A 22,500-nucleotide genomic window follows, 5' to 3' on the forward strand; every position below is an offset into this window, starting at 1 on the left:
CATAACAATTATGCTTTGTGAACGTTGGAAATTAGCATACGAGAAAAAACATTAAACACCGCATACTAATAAGGAGGAGGTTTTATCGGGTTTTAAAACCACTGCACGTGATGTTTTGTCGACCATTTGATAGGTCAATGGGCTTATGGATTATCAATAAATTTTTGAATTCAGTATAATTTGTAAATGCTATGACGCCCTGTAAGGAGAACAGCATAAGCTGACTTAGTGTCCCTTATGAATAAATACAGCTTTTATTGATTTATTTGTATTCAAGGCTAGTGACAATTTTATTATTTCGCATTATAGTCGCGGCATAGCAAGTTGGAACAATAGCTTTACTCAAGACCATCATTTGTTTGAGTGGTCTACAGTAAAGCAGTAAAATTTTTCAATCTCCCACCCTCAGGCAGTCTTGTTTTGTTTTGTTGTTCTTAAATATTTTCTAATAGTTTGATAAGGTTTATTGTAAAGTTGTTTTCTATTTGAATCATGCAGTATTTTTTTTTACGCAATATTGTTTATAAAGACTGCCAGATACCAAACTGTGTACGTGTGATAGTTTAATTCGGCAGTTGTCAGCCAATAGCAGTTTTAAATGATCAGCTCCTTTGAAATATTGTAAAATTCAGCTTGATTTGTTTTGTTGTTTTCTGACTGGTAGCCCTGTTGAAGAAGTTGGTGTCTGATGACTTCGATGATATAAATGAAGCTGTCTCTCCACACACTCTTGGGAGAAGCAAAAATGTTTTGTTCACCGCATTCAAGGTTTGTAACAAAAATACCTGGCTCGAAAAGTTAACTAATCAGAAACCGTGCGATTTTTCGGTCGAACACAGAGAGAAGGCGGATTTGAGAAATGCATTTTCAAAATCTTCCGTAGAAGATTGCTCGCCGATTTCGCGGACGGATTTGTTGCAACGAGACCAATGATGACTCCGATTAGTGATTTTCATTTAGTGCAATCATCGCTAAAATTGCAGTGTTAAACACGTCGCCTATGTTCAAGTAAAAGTGCCCTTAAACGGTCCACAATAGCGTCGAATGGTGGGGAGGAACAAGATAATAAACATGTAGTTATTGATCATTGCAACAGAAATGGCTGATTAAAAACTGATTAAAAATAATTTCACGACAAAAAGAAATCTGGAAAAGTTTATTTATGAAACGAATCAGCCAAAATTTATCCATTTCCACTATGTACTTTAGTGTGACTGCAACACATAGAGTAGGAGCTAAAACTGAGCAGTTAATTGAGGTGCATTTTAAAAACTAACTAGACCGCGCCAATGATCATATTGATAGGATTGTGCTTATAATGTAGCTCGAAAATAATAAAATAATAATAGTAATAAAACAGAGGTTGAGTTGGATTATTTTTTGGGTACTTTATTCCTACAAGTCTAACATGATCTCTTTCTTAGGTGAGCGGAAAACTTCAAAGCGTAGCACGCGATGAACGACCAGATGTCGAAGAGCTGAAATCATTAGCAAATTCCGTGGAAGAGTTTACAACATGTTTGATAGATCCACTGAAGTCCGATAAACCATCAAGGGAATCGTTCGGCGAATCACTCGACACGATCATCGACGAAGCCATCCAAAACAAACAGATGAAGGTAAACACACAATAATTAAACATAATGTATGCCTTAATTTACCGTATGTTGAATAAGCACCCTGGGCGCTCATTTCAAATCTGGATAAGGCAAGAGGCGCTTATATGATGGGGCCAAATGGACATTAACATATGGCAACCCGCGCGTTAAACAACACTGCCCACATAAAGTTGGACGTGAAAAGGAAAGACTCTGGGAACGAGGTTGCTGATGTTTTGGGGGAAACAAAAAAAAAAAATCCTAGATGGCTGGAATCAAGATGGTCGTCATTTTCAAATCGTGAAAAACAATGCTAATCGTTATATAGCTTTCTCTCCTTTTCTTGCAGTTTTTGTGTCATCCTGTCGTGTACACCTTACTGGACAAGCGATGGAGAGGGCAGTTTTATGATTTGAAGAAAAACGTCTGGAAGAGGACTTTGTTAAAGATGTGGTGCTTACTGGAAGTGGTTCTGTTTCCTTTGGTTTTCGGCATTTTATATCTCAGGGACAAGCTCCAGATCTGGATAAAGAAACGCCAAGGTTTGAAGCTAAGTTAAGGCAGTGTTATAGATACAATTCAAAGGATTACTTGTAGTTTACGAAGCTCAGGCTGTTTGTTATTCAAAAGATGATTACCTGTTGCAATTATATAGAAAAATGAATTAACTTGGGTACCAGAAACCCGAGCATACAACTACCATAAACTCGTACAACGGCGTTTTCACAACTAGGCTTATTATGAGACAAGCCTTTTCAGCGAAAATAGCTGTTGACAACCGCATCGAACAAGATCGAATAAAAAAAATATATTCCGTTCTCCACTTGTCGTTTTCCACCATTCCAATCCTTCCTTTTCTTAAACCAGTCTTCCCACAATGGCATGCGGTACTTTTTTTAGCGTTTTCCACACCTGAAGTTGCGGCATCCTTTTGCGTAATATAGGGAGATTTAGCAACGGCGACGGCGACGGCAGTGAAGACGTCACTATTAAAACGAATTCGAGTTTTCTTAAACGTCGTCGCGATTATCCCAACTGGATTTAAATGTCAAATGTAGGTGAAATTTTCTGGAGTTAAATTTTTTAAATTTGTTTACGTCCTCCATGAAACGTCCCATTTCACTTCCTAGTCGTACAGAGACGGAAAAGAGATGTACCAAAAAGTTTAATGCAGAGAGCAGAGTTATTGTTTTGGTAATTTTGACGTTCTCGTTGCCGTGGCCGTCGTCGTTGCTAAAGCTTCCTATTGCACTGAGTGTGAGTTCGTTCAACTCAGGATAATCTCCCTGACAGTTTTAACAATGATCAAATAGGCCAAGGTACGGCATTTTCTGCTCCGTTCTCCGCTTTCGAAAGTTTCAAAGTAAAGTTATTTCGAACTAGGAAGGACTTTTTTCTCGACGTTGTGAGTTTCTCAAGTTTTTTTGTGGCAAGTGCACTCCCTTCTGTTTCTGCAAAGTGGGCCATCTCTCTGAAATGCCGCATGGCTTTTAATTTTAGAATATTCTGAGACTGGCAACAAACGATGCCACCTGATGTATTCTACGTCTTCTTAGCTTTACGCCACGAACCCGGGTCATTTGGTTCATGCCTCCTATCATTTCCATCAGACCAAAGAGCGATTACGGACGAAAATGGTAACTTTTTACTTATTTCAGAGAGCAATGACAACAAATGACAGCTAACCATTTTTAAATCAGTGCTTAGGCCTAAATAGTGTGGATCAGTGCTAAGCCCCGAATACGGCTGTTCCCTGCTTAAATGGAACTCTATTCTCTCAATTCTCTGCCTAACAAATGAGCTTCTGTTCTCGTCTACGTCAGGGCTATCACCATTAAGAATACTACATTGTGTAAGCACCATAAGGTGTCCAGCCTTGTTTTGGAGTATCCCTTCAAGGAACAACCATTCTCATTTATGTACGTGCAGTCAGCATGTCATATCTGTTGCTCTCATGGTTGTCACTTTCGGTGTATCTAATTCTGTTTATTTCTAATGCTAGAGTGACCTTTGTTGGCAAGGGGAGGGGTCTTCTCGATTTCCGGACAATGGAATACTTGTAGTTGTACTCATTTGCTTGAATTTTGAACTTAGGGATAAGATTTTGTAATGATAATGGTGTATTATTCAGTTAGAGACACAGGCAAACTGTAAAAAGGAATTCCGAGTGCTCCTGTAAGGAGTCGGACCTAAGACCTTAACCCTAAGACCTGAGCTACAGGAGACTCGTGGGAGATAAGGCCATTAAACTAGGTTCGTGGGACAAACATCCTGCATACTGCTAGGATTTGAATGCCAATGTGTGGCATATGCGCAATGAACAAATGTGATGGTATATCTTAAACCTGGTGAATGAATGAGAATGGTGTATTCTTTGTTGAGTGACATAGGCAAACTTTGTTATGTTGTTTTTTCTTTTCAAATTTTGCAGATTTCATGCTTTGCTTTATACTTAATACCACTGGAGAAGATGGAGACAGGGCATTTGATCTGATGAAAGAGTGCATAGGTCAGGTGGTTCGAAAATGCGGAATTGACTCAGTCAGTTACTGCGTTGTAAGTAGTAGCAACCACGGAGAGCCTCTCCAACACGTCAGATTTGACAAAATATTTGAAACAGGAGAGGAGCTTGTGAAGGAAATCTCAGCAATCGAAAGACAAAGTAAACGTTTGACAACGTTGGATGACGACCTTCATGAAGCCTTGGAAGCCTTTTCTGAGCCAAATGCAAGTAAAAGGGTATGTGCTGACGACTTGTGGAATTAAACACATGTACGTTTGATAAAAAGGTGACCCCTCAACTTTCATTCCGGAGCGTAATAAAAGCCAGTCAACACCCTCGCCTGATGAAGACCTTTGCATAGCGGTCGAAACGTTGCAATCAACTCCTATGCTATACAATCGCAAGACAAACGATTAATTTGAGCTACCAATTTACACCTCTTTTTATTGTACAATACAATACAACACAGAAGACTTTATTTTGAGTGGGTAGCACGTGACAGTGATAAAACTTATGACTCTGGGGCCCTCTACAAAATAAACCAAAAATATAAAATTATATAACGTACGCTACAGTAGTGAGGTTAGTTTCACTCCGAAGTAAACGAAACGGTTGAAACAAAAATTACAATGTGAAATAAACAGTCATAACGACGTTTACATGGCACCGGGAGGAATTTTCCTGACAGAGAACCTGGGTGATTTGTTTTTTGTGCTGTTAGGCAAAAGAATATAGAAGAAGACAACAACAACGAAACAACAACGAAATCTCTGTTTTTCATTATGATTTCTCTGCGTATTTATCCACAGATTCTCTTCTTAGTTACCAACGATTCAACAAGTTTGCACGGCCAAACTCAGTTTAGACACGGAAAACTAAAAGTCGATGCCAAGAAACTTAAGGAGGAGAAAGAAGTGCGTATTGTTCCCGTTGCCATTGGAGACAACGCAGCTGTTGACGACCTGAAAGGAATTGCAAAACTCGACAAGGTGATCTCGACTAAAGTGTACGAGATTCCATCGAAGCTCAAACACAAACTAGTACATGGTAAGTTAATTTTAGATTCATTTTTGTGTCTTGAGAGGCAACAATGGGAGTATTGTAGCCTAGAACCGTCTAGCTAAGATACACGTGTCAGCTGAACATTCCTATCAAACGTCGCGCGTGCATCGCACTAGAAATGGAAATGCGATTTAAAATTGCGCGTACCGGAAATAACGCATGCAGGAAACATTTCCCTTTAACTGAGTATTTTGCGCTTGATTTTTTTGCACGCCTGGGACATTCAGTATATCATTTACAATAGACAAGTTCGAAGGAAAGATATTCAATAGAATTTTTTTTATAAATAAAAAAAACACCGTTTATCGAAAAACAGAAGTTTCACTGGATAACTTTTTCTCATACTGCCACAAAAGTTGCAGAATGAGCAAGCTTTCGAAAACCGGAATACAAACGGTACGTCAGCAGCTTAATTTTTCAGATAATCTGCGAAATCTCAAATTTAGGGGTTCTTTTTGTGGACCTGATATGTTACCATGGCAAACGCTGTGATGTCACAATTAGTGTTAAAGAGTTGCCCGATGGTAGTGCTGTTAGGATGTCCATAGGTTACCTACACAAATTATAATTCAGAACTGATTTTTGTCATCTTTTACCACAGGGCGCCTACACAAACTGTCTGACCGTTTGTATTTTGAATTTATAGAGAAAATGTATGGGAATGTCGAAAATCCTCGTATTATCGTACTAGATTGCGATAAATATTCTCATTTAACACCAAAGTAAACGCATTTTTAGCGGAGCTCTCGCGCGCGCCGCAGGCGCGCGCAGCGGAGCCCCATAGCTAAGAGAATTTGGTAACCCGTGAACGCGAGAAATTTTGGTTTGGTTATGACGTCACTGTCCGTCCGGCGTACGTCCGTCCGTACGTCCTTCCGCCCCTCTATGTAAGCCACTGTGAAATGCCACAGTCAACCTGTGTGGTAACCCGCGTTTTTCTTGTTTTTCGGCGGGAAGTTGCATCGCCAACTGCGTTTTAGAAAAAAGAAAAGCAAAACATAATTTTAAAGACGACAAAATACAAAGTCAATTTATGTGTCCGACAGCGGGAGAAACAGCAAGACGTATAACGGTGGAGGAAACAAATTGACTGGCACGTCATCAGAATCTTGAAGTGAAACCATTTTACTCCGATCCGGCGCTACGAAACGTTGGACTTTTCCTCTAGAAGTGAAACGTTTCGTCCACTTGACGTTGTAAAACAAACGACAAAAATCAACAATGGAATAAAAAGACTGATTATTGTCAGAAGAGGCGAGTATATTCATGTGATCTTGTTGACAAAACTTTGCTGGATTGCTATCCGTATCGTGCAAGATCTTGTTTTCTTGCAGTGTTGACACGCCGTGTAATTTAAACTTGAGCTTAATATTGCTAACTTAAGAGCAGTCTTTTGAGCTCATTTTTTTTTCGGTCCATGTTTAAAATTTTTTCCTTGGAGTTTTATTTTTAAATCTCATCCGATCTCCTCCAAATTTTACCTTTCAACAGCGGGAGAAAGAGTAAGACTACGCGCGGCGGGAATTTACATGAAGGGGCATTGATCATAAACAGCAGGCGCCGTAAGTCTTGAAGGGGCAACCCTAAAAACCGGAACGGTGGAAAGGCAGAAAATCACCCCAAATCCAAGAACACGGAACGGGTAAGGGTTAGGGTCAAGGTTACAGTTTATTTGGGGTGATTTCCGCCGTTCTATGCTTTAGGATTTGTAGTGATTTTCCACCATTCCGCCGTTCCGCCGTTCCACCGTTCCTGCTTTTAGCGTCGCCGATCGTGAAGTGAATCATTTTACTCCGATCCCGCGCGACGAGAAGTTGGATTTTTCCTCTTCATTCTTGAAGTGAAACGTTTCGCTCACTTAACGCTGTAAAACGAACGAAAAAATCAGCAATGGAATAAAAGGACTGGCTATTCTCAGAAGAGGCAAGTACATGTATATTCATGTGATTTTGTAGACAAAACTTTGCTCATTTGCGGCTGTTTTGCAATAAATTGATTTCTTGCTGTGTTGACACGCAGTTAATACTGCTAACTTCAGAGTTTTCCTTTTAGCTCATTTTTTTTTTCGGTTCATGTTCATTTTTTCGATCCCTTGGCGTTTTATTTGCTAATCTGGTCCAATTTTGCTTTCCAACAGCGGGAAAAAGAGCAAGGCGAATAGCGGCGAAAAAGGACTGTTCTAGAGGCGGCACATTATAAACAGCGGATCTGATCCTCGAAGAAACGTTGGATTTTTCCTCTTGAAGTGAAACTTTTTGCTCAGTTAACGTTGTAAAACGAACGAAAAAAACAGCAATGGAATAAAAGGACTGGTTATTTCCAAAGAGGCGAGTATATTTAAGCTTAAGTGTTATATGTGATTTTGTTGACAAAACTTTGCTGTCGACTTTTGCAAGTTATTTTTTGGCAGTGTTCACACTGCAACATGTTTAACTTAAGCTACTGCTAACTTCAGAAAAGTCTCTTGAGCTCATTTTTCGGTCCATGTTCGTTATTTCCCCTGGAGTTTTATTTTCTAATCTCATTCCTTTTTGCTTCATGTAAGAAAATTTGATTCTCACTAGTAAAATAGTCAGTGAAACAAACGTCTCGTTAAACACTTTGTTGTCGTTATATAGCTAGCATAAACTACTGACAAGTTTTTCTCGCATATATTTCTAATTTTTGCATTTATTTCTGACAATCTTCACAGAGAACAAACACAAATACTTTAAAGGATAGGATATGCCTTTTCAAAGAACGTTAAAAGCGAATGTAAAATTAGTCATTAGTGTGACCTCATTTTCATCATAACATCAAGCGTACGCAAAATTTGTTCGCTTGTTTGTGCAAATTTTTGAAGATCGTCATTTAGTTTATCTCTGTTCTGATTGTTGTGAATTATCCCAGTTTTTTTTTTCATTTATTACTCCAGGTTACATGTATATTTTAAGTCTGTTTCATGGTTAGTGTAGCCTTTTTCTCTGAGGTTTATGGTTGATCAACAAAATTTGCCTAAGACAGTGACAGTTCGCCTCAATCATCTTTAAAACTAAAAAGAATGATAACAACAAAATAATACTTTGAGCGTGAAGAAAACTATCAAAACTCGATAAATAGCCAATCCCGTCCTGAATATTTTCCTGTACAGTGTACATAATATTTTGATATTTTTTTGTACCCCCCACTCACATCCATGTAGCTTTAAGAATGTCAGTTCTGCTGAAATGGGTTCTCGGGTTTCAAGAGGACACCTTACTTACTACATGTACACCTTAATGTACCTTATTGTCTAGCCGATAGTATTTTTATTTGCATGAGGCCGAGTAGAATTAAGGTTTAATTTTCAAGCGGCAGGGGTATTTTGCAGAACACCAAATGTTGAATCTATAGAAGTCCTTTAATGCAATGGCTGCCATAACAACAAATTAAAGCTAACTGTCTGTATAATCAGTGTTAGCCCTAAACAGAAAAGAAATGTGCTTAGACCTTCATAACTTTGTTTGTTGCTTAATAGGTGTCTTGCGTCCAAGCGATGTAGAGCGTCCGGTTTAAACTGTGGATACCTAACCCCCACATCAAATTAGCTTATATAGAGCCGGCTTATTAAACTATACCAAGAATTTTGAAATAAAATGAATTGTCGAATTTTTAGCGCTGTTTTCTTGAATCAATTTTTTCACTTGAAGGGGGCACTTGCTAAAACTCAAATGGAATTTGTTTGTTTATCTTCAATTTTGGACAGTAGCTAGTTTAACATATCAGGAACAAAGACGTGTCGCCAATTTTTTCTTTTGAAATATTTTTTCTCCAAGTGATTTTTATACGAACACTTCACATTTCTTTAATGGTATTTCGAAAATGTTCTGTAACTTTTCACTGCAATTCAATATCACAGAACGCAGACATGTTTTTTTTGCGCTTTGGGTGTACCGGAAACTGAGGAGCAAATTAAATTAGCGAAAAACAAAATTCACTTGACTTGTAGCCGTTTAAAAGGTGATTCGGATGCTCACATTTAGAGGTGGTAAAAAATTCGACAATTCATTTAATTTCAAAATTCTTGATATAGTTTGATTAAGCCAGCTCTATAAGCTTTAATTTGATATAGGGGTTTACATCTACAGTTTAAACCGGACATGCTACATTGCTTCGACGCGAAAGACCCCTAAAGGTATACGGTAACCTTACTGCTAAACTGTTATAGGTGGCGTAAAATGCAACATTCGGCGTTCAGCATTCTGCAAAATACCCCTTCCAGTTAACAACTAACAATATTCTAAGTACTTTTCTATACTATTTAGGGTTAAGCGATTTACCAACAATTATTGACTGCAGTGTGTCCACTTCTAGTGCTGCACTTTTTATTTGCCGGCAATGGTATTCACACTCACTATCATCATTCTCACTCAGTATCCCCTCAATTTCACTGCACCATGTTTCACCCACAACAACAGTGTCGTCAGCTCTCCACCTTTTTTATCATGATCAGATGTGGGTTTGACGCTGGCCTGGGACTTTCATTGTCGCTAATGTCTGTCCCCTTTGCTTCTTGTAGATGACTGGTTATTAGCACAATCCTTTTCATTTTTCAATTTTTTTCTTGTATGGAAGGGAGTGTTTTTTCAAGAGAGTGTTGAGTTAAAAAAAAAAAAGAGATTTTAACCCTCCAGATAGTAGTAATTCTTCCCAATTGTTATCCTCATTCTCTGTTTCATCGCTTCTCAATGGTTGCTTGACTTTGCAAATCTTTGGAAAAATGGAGATGTTTTGAATGCACTATAGGTATATTTTCACTAGCTCCTCAGAAACCACCAAAACCACAAACTATAGTAGAAGAAAAGTCTGCAATTTCTGTCGCTCTGTTCAGCTTTCCTTCATTGAAGGAATTAGGCATAAAGTCATCAACAGTACTGGTCATGCTGTTCCATCTAAAGAAGTAGCCGGAGATTCAAAGACATTTTAATTTGTACCTTAACTTCTCTTTATCCAGGAAAGGGCATGGAATTCTGCCCATTATGGAGCCAGCCAGCCATTTTCACATGAAGCACACTGCTGCTCTTTCTTAACCTTGACAATTTCCATGTATAACTCTAGCCACAAATTGTTGCAAAATAATAATTATAGCCACTTAGGAGTGTTTTAAGATTTGCCACTGCCTGGGCACAAAAGCCATGCACAGAGGGTGTAACCTTTACTGGTAGGTTAAGATCTTGTGTTTTAGCTGTAGCAAAAAATAAATTGATGTAAGCTTTTTATTTACCATCACAGATCATGACAGATGTGATGAAAACACAGTTTGGCTCATGAATCACTTTGTTAATGGACGTTCTTGTTGAGGCAGTTCATAAACTTGTAAATCATCCATTCTTGTGTGAAAGTTTTTGTGCACTTTTCCCATCAAGGGATAGATCCAGTTGTGCATTAAATTGTTTACCTTTTGATAAATGTTGATGTGATGGCAGGAACCAAATTGAATGGGCACTCGCTGAGCATATAAAATTTTTCTTCAGCAGTAAAGATTTTAATTAGTTGGCCAGGCAGGGCTATTGCTCTAGCATGTTGTGTACAACAGAGATTGGCCACTGGATGTCTGGGCCTACAATAGCTGCACGTTAAGCAACAGTTAGCACTGTCACTCAATCATTCTTATATTATAACTATTCAATTGATGGAGGCTACAGAAATATGCTGAACAAGGGGCATTCCCTGTATACTTTACGATGCAACGAACTCAACTGGGGCCACCCAACATTGATCAGCCAATCATAGGTCACGTTTACAACAAAGGAGTCTGGCTTTGGTAGTTGGTAAACCAATCAAAAACGAGAACATGTCTTTAAATTTCAAAGTGTCGGTTTTATCGGTGGCCCCGGTTGAGTTTGTTGCACTGTCTGCAAGACAAAATCTCACCTTACCTTTGGTTAAATATATATATTTTTTTACAAAGCCTGAATATCAGCTGTTTCCCATCTCTCACCAATCATCTAGAGAGGAGATGACTGATATTCAGGCCATGTTTAATGCAACCAGACCCTGGCTTCTTTTGAAGACTGTGATTTAACAGATACAAGGTCAAACTTCTTATCAGCCATCTCTTTTAATTGAAAAAAAATTTAAAACTTGGTAGTGGGTAATGAATTATGTACAGTTATTTATTTTTACAGAGCAATCTTAGTTATTTGAACTCTCAATGTTTTTCAGCACTCCCAATTCTTCAAGAACAAATAGTTGTTAAAATTCTCTTGGATTTGCTTCAGTCAGTTTTTTGCCTCCTATTTTTTGAACAAAATTCATTTTCACTAGGAAGTTAAAAAAAATTGGTAGAGTACTTCCACTGAAGTGATTGTCACATAACATTATTATAAAAATGTTAATATACCAAGTAAATTGTTTTCTTTTGCTTGCTTTTGAATATCCAATAATAACTGTTAATTTTCATGGGTTTTGTGACATGCAGTAACCAGTGCTACAGTTTTCCACACCTTATCACATAGTCTGGTATAACTTTTTCAGTAACATTTAAGGAAAAACACTAGGTAAATATTATTTCCCTTTTCCATTCTGTCCAGGGTTTATGTAAAATCTTTATTTATATGAAAATAGTTTAATCCACTTATTGTTTTGGAGAATAAAGTGATATAATGCTTTTAATTTGCAAATTATATTTCAAGCAAAGTATATGTTGTACATCATTTTGTGAATTCAGAAGAGTACTATTGCTGTACATGCACTCAACTCTCTTTAGGCACTCTTGTTCCTTCTATTTTTTTCTCTCGGAAAACCAGGATGATGAAAATTAAAGTAAGGAATATTTTTTAGAGAATGCTTATTAAAATTAATGTTATGATACATGGTAGGTATTTTGCTGCGTAAAAATGAATGGGACTTCTCAGATGAGGTGCTATCCATAAACTGGAGTGATGAGTCTGCAGGAGTGAAGTGTTTAGCGGTCTAATGACTTCTTAAATTGGGATTTTGCTTGTAAGGACAAAAGGTTAATGGGTTGGAACAAGGCCTGCTCCTTAATTGAGAAACCAGAGAATAAAATCTGCGGTGTAAATTTTTGTGGTGGAACGAAACCGCTTAGTTTTCTGTTCAGTGTTACCTCAGTAAGGAATTGTGGTCCATGAAAGGTAAAGAAAAACTCTTTGATGGACTAAAACCTATGACCCCAGGATTTTTTTATCACTGATGGACCAAAATTAAGGACGGTGCCTACTAATACCGAAGTATTTTTGTTTGGTTTATAACTGTGCGGGAAAAGCAGATGTTAGCAAGGGCTATTGGAATCTAAACAGAAAATTGGGGGTAACCATGCATTTTTCAGAGATAACTAAGCAATAATATCTCTAAAAAGCGCCAAAATATAAAGCAATGTATGGGATTTTTTCCTAAATTGACGCTTAATTATTTCTGAAAAATACATGGTTACCCCCAATTTTCTTATGAGATACCAAAAGCATTTGTCAAGTTCTGCTTTCTCCGTATCATGGGTTTTAAACCGCGCAAAAATATTCCTGTATTAGTAGGCACCACCCATAGGAATCTCGAGATGCGCAGAACGTATGCGCAGTAACAATAGTAGGCACGGTCCTTAATCTCCTTACTAGGGTAATGCAAAATTTAAGTGGTTTCCTTCCCACACAGAAATTTACACTCCAAGGATAATTCCCTGATTTCTCAGTTGTATAGTCAGTACTGCACAACACAAAATTTCATTATCCCTTAATTGTTGTGTTATTTCCAACTTTACTCCAAGTTAACTCTCGTGTAGCAAAGTGTAGAAAAACTGCTGGGGATAACCGGCTCCCATAACTGCCTGATGGATTTTTTTTTGGTAAAGATTTTGACAGCGACAGTAGAGGATTTATACACAATTGTTATTTGATTCTATGTCAAACAATTTACTAACTTAATTTAAAACCAGGTACAAATGACTAGGGACTGAAAAAAAAATTTTTCCCTTGAATAATTAGACTTACGACATTTATTGCATTCAACATAGAAAGAACACACTCCTTACACAGATTGGAGTTGAGATTGTGTGGGAGAACCAAAGTTGATTGCCATGAATGAAAGGATATTGGGACATACATGTGTATATCTGGCAACCCCTGTAGATTTTGCAGGGGCAGATGACATCATCACCAAATTGGCAAAGGAGAGAACCTACGCTAGGATCAAGGTTATCAAACGCACTCTCTGATCCACTTTTGATTATTACTAGTTTCCATATATACAAAGTAGCAAAAGGAATTCACAAGTAATTGTTGTTTTGACTTTACAATATCAAGAATAACAGGCAGGCAATTACTGCTGTGGTTTCTCTGAACAAAACGGTATCACTTTGCACTCTCAAAACAATGGAACTAATGTGATTGACAGGAAGTTATGAAAGGTTCCTGTTTTCCTATCCCTACTGAAACAAATGGCAAAAATTATACAGCATTCTTAGATTACAGCGATTACCAATAACACGCGACCTGACGCCTTCAAAAGACTCCGCTAAAGTTGCGTTTTGGTGGACGTCAATCAAAGAAAAGCCGTTGAAATTGTTTTAAATTCTGAGAACATTTCAAGGCAACAGAACGAAGAAATTGACAGTTTTATCCGCTGACGGATGGTAAACTTTATGAAAGTTAATTTCCAAGACAGGTTATCTAAAAAATGCGCATTGTTTGGACGAAGCCGTATTTTTTTTACGAAACATTTGAAATTGCTACGCCTGACAATTGAAATCAGCGATGCGTGCAAGTGAGCAAATTATCACGTGCAGTGAAAATCGAAATTTTTAATTCAAAAATACCTTTTATTTGCGCTTGATCTGGCTGGAGATTGAATTTAACTGAATAAAGTTTACCTTCTCTTAGCGAGGTAAAATTCTTAGTTTCTTGCAGGGTTACCTTGGAATCTTGTGAAAATTCAAAATAATTTCAACGGCTTTTCTTTGATTGACGTCCACCAAAACGCAACTTTATCCGACTCTTTTGAAGGCCGTAGGTCGCGTGTTATTGGTAACCGCTGTAAGTTAAGAGCAAGAAAGACATCTTGACTCTCTTGTAAATTAATATCAGTTGCATGGAACTGACCATTTAGTTTGAGTTTATACAAAAACCAAAATAAGCACACAAGAATAGCTATCAACCTGGGAATAACAGAAATTTTTAAAAATGAGCTTTTCAATCTAATTTATTGAATTAATGAGCTACAACCGTGCAATAAGAAAATATAAAAATGGCACAAAGCTAATTTGACTTGAAATATTTCTCCTGTATTCAAACATCTCCAATGCGCATCTCCCTCAAACAGAACCTAAACATAAAAAAAATCATTCAATTTGACTAGAAAAAGATGAAATTTTAAATATTTTGTAAATCCCTATAACTTATAATGACTCGTTTTTCAATTGCTCCACGGTGTACCAGTTTGGAACGATCTCCTAGTATTAGTAGACCACACGAATTCATATAACAACACTGGCCTACTATTGTCCGTATTAGCTTGCAATTTTAATATTATCTTGATTAAAGATTTCTTTTAGAAAATTGCTCCCTCGTCAGAAAAAAAACAACACTACAAACAGTTTAAAGGTGTGTATGCATACATAAAGATTTGAAGTTATCTTACCTCCTTGATTGACGGAGCTGTCGGACCTTTCGCCTTCCACCGACACAGCAAAACCCCTTCTACTTTTGACATTTAAGCTTATCACACTAAAAGTTTTCCTTCAAATCTGCTGTCAAAACGGAACATTTCCACACAGTCGTGCAGGAAAATAAGATGAGGCGTAGGAAAAATTCGATGCTTCCAAACCTGAAAACTTATGCAGAAATTAATCCTTTTTTTTTATCCACCATCCTAATACAGGAAGATGTCTGAACACTGCTACTTTTATCCTGTTTTATCCAAATCTCTAGAAGCAAAGACTAGCAAAGACAACTACAGTAAATCGCCTCTTCGCTCGTACGATACCCTTATCCAGGGTAGGTACTTCATATATGGTAATTATTATGTCCTCAAATAATTACCATATATGAAGTACCTACCTTATCCAGCGCCCGTTCCGCTGGATAAGGGTAATGCGGGCTCTGAGAACATGATTGCCGCCATTTTTTAAATGAAGAATCTGGGTACTAGGAGTCCAGGATCAGGAATCGGAAGACCTTAGATAACATAGTCTCCTTCGCAGCCGTTATTAGTGTCGTCACGCTACGCTCCGTGGGGAGGAGCGTTGCGTGACGACCCTTACAACGGCTGCGAAGGAGACTATAGATAACAAGGACTGCAAACCAGATTTCAGAGCCCAGCGCTTTTCGCGAAAACATGGTTTGGTGGGGGTGCCAATTCTCGCGAGCCCACAAACCTGGTTCCAATCCTTGTTATTTAAGGATTATGGATTTTCCTAAGAATTTCATTCCCATTCAAAAACGCGCGTGGGCTCTGTGGACGAGATTGGGGTACAAGCGCAAAGATCAACCAATCACCAACCCTTGCTCGGTGAAAGGAAAATTAAGAAAAAATGCCCTCTGTTACAAAAAATCAGCCTTAAATAATTGTGCTCTCTATATTACCAGGAGCCGATGATCATGGGCTCCTGGTATTACATTGTTGATGGGGAGTTTGCTACATATGCACTAAAAATATATAGTAACTTTAGAAAGGATGAGGAACTACGTCCATACGATAAGCAGATTTCTATAAATGCTATCAAAAAAAATTGGAGCTCCGCTTTTAGGCTTGGCTAAATATATATATTACCTTAAATGTTGTGTGTTGTCGTTCTTGAGGTTGAAGACGGCGATTTTAGTGATTTAAAGGGTTCGGCGTTGGAAGTTCACTCGAGTGTAATAGTAGAGAGACTCTACTATTTCTCTCTCAAGAACGACAACACACAACATTTAAGGTAAAAATACGTTTACTTTGGTGTTAAATGCATATATTTATCGCAATCTAGTACGATAATACGAGGATTTTCGACATTCCCATACATTTACTCTATAAATTCAAAATACAAACGGTCACACAGTTTGTGTAGGCGCCCTGTGCTTTCACCATCTCACATAATTATACTATAACAGCGTGAAACCATTTCGAGACGCCTTAAAATTTATCTGAGTATATGTTGCCGTGTGACACATCCCAGCGACCTTTCAGATAAGAGTACGAGTACACGATTGAGTTTGAGTACGACTTTTAAATTTCAAGCCAGTCACATCCCCAGAACTCCCGCTCCTTCCCATTGTTTACCAGCAGATTAGGAGATCCTAGAAACAAGATAGGTGTGACAAGGGGTTGTTTAAACCTCGCAAACTAGTTTTGAAAGGTGCTACTCGTACTCAATCTCGTACTCGTAGTCAAATCTGACGGCCCCTGCTGTGTGCTACGCGGTCGTGTAACCGCTTGTCGAATCACTCAAATGGTCACGGAACGCATTGGACCCTATTAAGACATATTACCACAGATAAATGGAATGCAAGAAAGGTGAAAACAATCTGGGCCCAGTTGTTCGAAGCATGGTTAGCGCCTATCCGGGTTAAATACCATAACAACCTATAGGTTTTAACACCTCTTAACCAATGGTTAGCGCTAACCATGCTTCGAAAAACTCAGCCCTGCTTGTTATCGAGGATCACCCTTCTCATTGAAGAGCTCAGTCGCGGTTAGTCGGGCCTTATTTTTTCAGAAAGGCCTTGACTCCTTATTTTTTATTAATTTTTTTTTCAATTAGCCCTCTGTCGCATCGAGTGGGGGAAGAAGGGAGCGATTGTCACTTTCAGTAGCTCTACTTATCCCTTACACAAATTTCGGCATAGACTGGTGAGATGCGATTGCTAAGGCTACGAAGAATACGACCTCCGGCGACGTTTGTACAACAGTGTTTTGCACATTTGTTTTCTGTCAAATTTTACAAGTCAACACGTTGGCGAAAAATTCCAGCACAAATTCCATCCAAGAATCTTGGGCGTCATGTTGAAAGACATCGCAGGTGTCACAGCATCGCCATAACCCGGCCAGGCGATTTTCACGATGACGTTATTCACTACAACTACCAGAAATCCTCTTCGTTTTCCCTTTCTTATTTAAATTTTGTAACCCCAGTGAGGTTTAGATAAAACTATCCCTAAATCGCCGACCGGTTAGCTCAGTTGGCAGAATACCAGACTACCGTGCGGGAGGTCGTGAGTTCAAACCCCAGCCGGATCAACATTCAGGGTCTTTAAATAACTGAGGAGAAACTGCTGCCTTTGTAATGACATCTGCTAATGGTTAGACGTTTTAGTCTTCTCGGATAAGGAAGATAAACCGTAGGTCCCGTCTCACAACACTTGTTGCTAACAATAATCTGTGGGACGTTAAAGAATCCTTGGCACTGTTCGAAAAGAGTAGGGCGTGGAGTTCCCAGTGTCAAGGTCTATCTGATTAGAGCCGTCATTGGTCTCGGTGGGTGGGGTGAGATCATATGTGGACTGAGGCGTCAGCCAGAGGCGCCTTCTGTATGCTGACGTCCGATCTCACCCTCTGGTTCCTCCGCAATTCAGCTACTACATGCAAGAGAGGAAAAGTGGCTCCCCCATTCTTCTTATTATTGCAAGAGAAAACAACAAACTGAAGGATTCTGGCAGTTGTAGTAAATGACGCCATGATGAAAATAGACTATTAACCATATCTTGTAGTGCGTCGTAGAAAATGCAAAGGTCTTAACGAAAAGTGTAGAGAGTCTGTTCGGTCAGAAGATAACAAATAATCGTTTCTCTTCGAGAGAAAATCCTTATTTTTCAATTTTGTCTAAGAATGAAAGTAGTAATACATTCTAGTTGGTTTAGTTGGTTTATTGGATCAAAGTCAAAGCCACAGCAAACGAGTAATGTTCAGTTGTTGTGTTTCTCTTGTTTCAGAGGTTTATGGCGCCAGTCTTTACGGTAAGTTAGGTTTCTTTTGCATTATTTATTCATTCCTTGTTCAGTGTTAAATGACCATATTCGTGTTTCATAAAACTTGGAAAAACGTCTTGGATTATTCTTTTAAATCTTTACGTCAATAAGCTTACTTGGAGTATTTTGACTGTGGATGCATCCTAATATATTATGTTGAAAAGTTTCACTTCGCTTGCTTTATGCAAATTTGCAAATTTTGAGTGGTTTAATAACTCTGTCACTTTGGTCAAAAAAGGTCTCCAGACAAGTTTTTCTACACAAAGAAAAAAAAAATGCATCTAACTCGAAGGTTTATAAGTCGACATCGGGTTCATGTTATCTTGATATACTGAGCTTGATCAGGCACTTACATTCCTGTGAAAAATGTTTTCAGCAAAAGAAAAAATTGCTCCTTACTCGAAGTTTTATAAGTCGACATCAGGTTCATAGACCATGACCCCAAACTGTTCAAGTAGCTCTATCTCGCTAAAACATCTAAGCGGAGAAGAGTGCGTCGGCTTAATAAGCATTTATGGCTTTTTTTGTTTATTTTTATTTAATGCCATTTGCCGAGGTAAAATTTGTCAACCACATTTTTATTTTAATTACTTTACAGACCTTTACCTTGATTACTTCACCACACCATACTTCATATTTGCAAGGGACACGCTAAGTTATTTCCTTTTGTTGGGCCTTCATTTCATCATTTGCCTATCGCAATCAGTCGTCAAATTTTCTGTGACGGAAGTAGCCATTCTTGTCTTCTTTATTGGCCGCTTTGTTGTAGAGTTCGATCAGTGTCTCAAAAATTGGCCGAAAGAGACGTCATCTGACGCGGAGGACGGATCAACGACAGGAGAAAATTTCAGGTCCAAGTCGATAAAGTCGATAGTATCGCGAATGCTAACTGCTTACCTGAGGTGAGTTCATCTCCAGTAAATAAGACGCCTCAGACCGCATTCTGACCACTAAGAGTAACGATTTTAGCTCCCCTTTTCCACAGAGACACCTTGCCCAGTGCGCGTTTGTTTCAAAGGAATTAACCTTAATTTTTTTCATATTCCAAGTTTATGCTAGAAACAGAACTTTATTTCGTCTTTTACCGTATTCAAATTTGCAATTAGCCAATCAGAAGCCAAGTCTACTGTCCTGATATCCTACGATATCAAGTCACTGACCTGATATCGCACGCTATCATGGTTACTTTCAAGTAAGTCAAGTAGAATAATGTTATCGTACGATAAACTGAGAAGAGGTTTTAACAATTATAGAGAAACCTCGTGATTTAAGATTTAGCTGGTGTTTTCCAGTCGTGAAAGAGTAAAAATTTTCACGCCAAAACTAAACTGGAGGGCGCCCTCAAATACTGAAACATTCAGACTGAAAACAAGGTTCAGCAAACGAAACCTAGTGGATTGTGTATTGTCTGCTGTGTAGTGTAGTTGAAATCGTATATGTTTATTACCTGACTGATCACTGCGCACCTTTTTCAGCGATCGAGCGAAATCTTTGGCGATAACATAAAGACTAGACTTGAAGGGGCACTGTCTCGGAGATTTCTCTGTGTTTTGGTCAAAACGATTGAAACATTTTAATTTAACTATTTTGCCTCCACTGCTCAACCGGGCACACAAAGTGATGATATATGGGCGCGTTGGCCAGCCAAGCCACCGAGCCATTTAGTTAGCTTTAATATACTTACAAAGTCGATTACAGTTAAGAATAACTAAGTGCTCCAAAGCCTGACACGAAAAACCCTAAAAACCAGCGGGTGGAAAAAACGGGGAACGTGCACCCCCGACCAAAGAAGTGGTGCCACCCTCGGGGTTTCAGGGTATCCTATGTAAAACATGGTATGCATACTGATAGGTAACAGGTACTTAAGAAAGAATATGACTACATACAAGAGTAAAGCCTGGTTTCCACATGGAAATATTAAAAAAATTAAACGAAAACGAAACCTTAGAACTAAACGCGACAAAGGCTGGCCGTAGAATGCCTCACTCTCCTAACGGCCGCAAATAACAAACTACAATCCCATAACTCTCTCCGCGCCTAGCACCCGTCTCCAGTCCTCTGAATAGTAATTTATGCTAATTTAGGATTATCACAAATTACATTTTCTCTGACAAGAAACACCGAGTAGAAAATAATAAGTTATTTCTCCTGAGAAGAACAAACTATAATCAGCTTTTGTATAATGAAACATTCCATTGATACAAATATGTTTTTGGCCATTTAAAGTAACATTTCATGTAGGTGACATTGCCATGATGGAGAAATGAAACGATTCTATGTTTTGTTTTGTTATGACAGCGATCGTTGGAATCTGCTGGACTTGGTCAATCTGATTGTCTACCTTGTCACCTTTATACTACGCATGGTCACTTGGGCAATCTATGCCACCGTGATTGGCAATCGTTTGCTGGTGATTGCCCAATATCTCTATGCCCTCAACGCCGGCATCTTGACTTTGAGGGTGTTCGGTAATCTTCTGGAAGCAAGCAAGGAGACTGGCACTACCCATATAGCGCTTGTCCGCATTGTTGAAGACGTGGCGGTAATATTTGTCCAATTTGTTGTGGCGATATTAGGATTCTCCTTGGCAATGGCAAAAGTGTTACTTGCTGAAAATTCGTTTGCTGGTGGCGACGAAGGAGCAAAAGGGTTCGTTTTATTTTCTGTAAGCCTTTCCTTAGATAATTATAAATCTATCTAGCCATCTTTCCTCCGTCCATCCATCTACCTCTTAGTGATCCTGAGCTGCTATGCCTAAAAAATGTCCACTGTCTTAATTGCTTAATTCTTTTTAGCTAAAAGAAACCACCAATTTCATAAATACGTTATAATTGTTGCTGTTTTTTTTTCTTTCAAGGATTTGTAGCGGAAGTGGTTTCTCTTGGTAAGGCGTTCTATTTGTTTAAGTTCCATGTTTTTGTCATTGCATTATTAACCAGAAATAATGGCTGCACTACAACACCTTATTTTACTTTTAACTTTCAACACACTCGATTGTTGTTTGGACAACTTGTTAGGTGGGAGAAAAATTATTTACGATTACCTTTTCCTTAAATTCTGACCAGGAAAATGCACACGAATATTTGACCTTTGCCGTCATTTGTTTTACGTGACGCCATTTTCTGGGGTATTGAAAATCGAGAATTTGTCTATCGCGACAAATATTCTTTTGTTATTGTGGTGGTATTCTACCAAAAAAAAAACCTCCACTTGTTTTTCTTTTTTCTTTCTGCATTTTTAGTTGGATTAAAATTGTCCAGCACTTAACTTGGACAATTCTTGGTATGCCAGATTTGGAGCCTTTTTCCACCGGCGAATCTCCATCGGACTACATTGCAGAAATAATGTACGCTGTATTCATTCTATCAGCGCTGATCCTACTGGTCAATATGATGATTGCAGTGCTTTCAAGCACCTACGAGCGAGTAGAGGTATTATAAATTAAAATCTACCAGCCAATGCAACGTGTTACAAAAATAGCTATGGTCCTGTCAACTCAATGAATTATCTTATCCCACCCACAGCTGTCGTTTACCCCCCCCCCCCCCCAAAAAAAAACAAAAACAAAAAAAAAAAAAAAACAAAACTCAGAGAGTTTTTTTAAAACAACGTGATTGTTACCAAGCTGGTGTCCTTTGGCCAAAACGTTGCATTGAGAATGGGCTAAGCGTTAATTATCGATATGCGCTCAGGGTTCACCCTTACTTTGCACTTTGAGAATCCCGCCTGCATTTGTGACGGTGCCGAGCCCCCGAACGTAACTATCGCGATTCCAACATACATGTAAGAAATAAGGCGTTAAACCACTGAAATTAACTTTAAAGGAAACTTGTGGTGCAGTCCAAGCCCTTACAACGAAACAGACCTGACCTGAACTGATAAGCTGATGGCGACATAATTATTTATCTGAAATTGTTCTAAAATACATGATCTTCTTCTTACCAAAAAAAAAAAAAAAACAAAACAAAACAAAAAAAAAACAAAATAATAATAATAATAATAATAATAATAATAATAATAATAATAATAATAATAATAATAATAATAATAATAATAATGACAACACTGCTGGTATGTTTTATCTTTTAAAGAACAATTCCCTGAGAGAGTGGTCACTGAGAAAAGCTATTATGATAAGAACTTACAGCAAATACGATCCAATTCCGGTGCCTTGGAACTTGTTTTTCAAGTTTGCTATGCTATTGCTTCGGTTCTTCAAAGCCTGTCGCTTTAGATGCGGACGTCGAGAATCATACAGTTTAACAACTGAAATCGATATTACATCTGAACAGGAGAGTGCCAGTCAACAAAAGGTAAAAACATCTGATCTGCCCATTTAACAATTATTCCATGAACGGGAGTTGGATATGAGAGGATAGATAGCCAAAGGGTTGCCTAGCACCTAGCGGGCTATAATCATCCC

The 22,500-nt window shown here is 38.4% G+C and overlaps 1 protein-coding gene and 2 long non-coding RNA genes across 5 annotated transcripts in view; 2 read left to right on the plus strand and 1 right to left on the minus strand.

Moving 5' to 3' along the window:
• LOC146474737 (uncharacterized) overlaps window positions 1-22,500 on the plus strand; it is a 52,412-nt gene that overhangs the window by 4,158 nt on the left and 25,754 nt on the right. Inside the window, exons 3-13 of the mRNA XM_085116460.1 lie at window positions 665-768; window positions 1,425-1,619; window positions 1,948-2,140; window positions 4,030-4,337; window positions 4,911-5,148; window positions 18,042-18,065; window positions 18,676-18,979; window positions 20,376-20,726; window positions 20,935-20,961; window positions 21,319-21,508; window positions 22,169-22,390. Coding sequence (XP_084972586.1) covers window positions 665-768; window positions 1,425-1,619; window positions 1,948-2,140; window positions 4,030-4,337; window positions 4,911-5,148; window positions 18,042-18,065; window positions 18,676-18,979; window positions 20,376-20,726; window positions 20,935-20,961; window positions 21,319-21,508; window positions 22,169-22,390 — 2,156 coding nt within the window. The remainder of the gene's footprint in view (window positions 1-664; window positions 769-1,424; window positions 1,620-1,947; window positions 2,141-4,029; window positions 4,338-4,910; window positions 5,149-18,041; window positions 18,066-18,675; window positions 18,980-20,375; window positions 20,727-20,934; window positions 20,962-21,318; window positions 21,509-22,168; window positions 22,391-22,500) is intronic.
• Window positions 6,738-12,390, plus strand: LOC146474738 (uncharacterized). 3 transcript variants are annotated; one of them, XR_014866059.1, is made up of 3 exons: window positions 6,738-7,086; window positions 7,301-10,281; window positions 12,376-12,390. It is a non-coding gene; the product is annotated as an uncharacterized LOC146474738 (long non-coding RNA). The 3 variants fall into 3 exon arrangements; XR_014866060.1 differs by lacking the exon at window positions 12,376-12,390 and adding an exon at window positions 10,414-12,005 and having other exon boundaries at window positions 7,301-7,490; XR_014866058.1 differs by lacking the exon at window positions 12,376-12,390 and having other exon boundaries at window positions 7,301-12,005.
• Window positions 14,317-15,781, minus strand: LOC146474739 (uncharacterized). The gene is made up of 2 exons (XR_014866057.1): window positions 14,773-15,781; window positions 14,317-14,457 (listed from the first exon to the last, which is right to left on the minus strand). It is a non-coding gene; the product is annotated as an uncharacterized LOC146474739 (long non-coding RNA).

Source organism: Pavona decussata, unplaced genomic scaffold (genome assembly GCF_977016875.1).
Source record: "Pavona decussata unplaced genomic scaffold, jaPavDecu1.1 SCAFFOLD_87, whole genome shotgun sequence".
Taxonomy (NCBI): domain Eukaryota; kingdom Metazoa; phylum Cnidaria; class Anthozoa; order Scleractinia; family Agariciidae; genus Pavona; species Pavona decussata.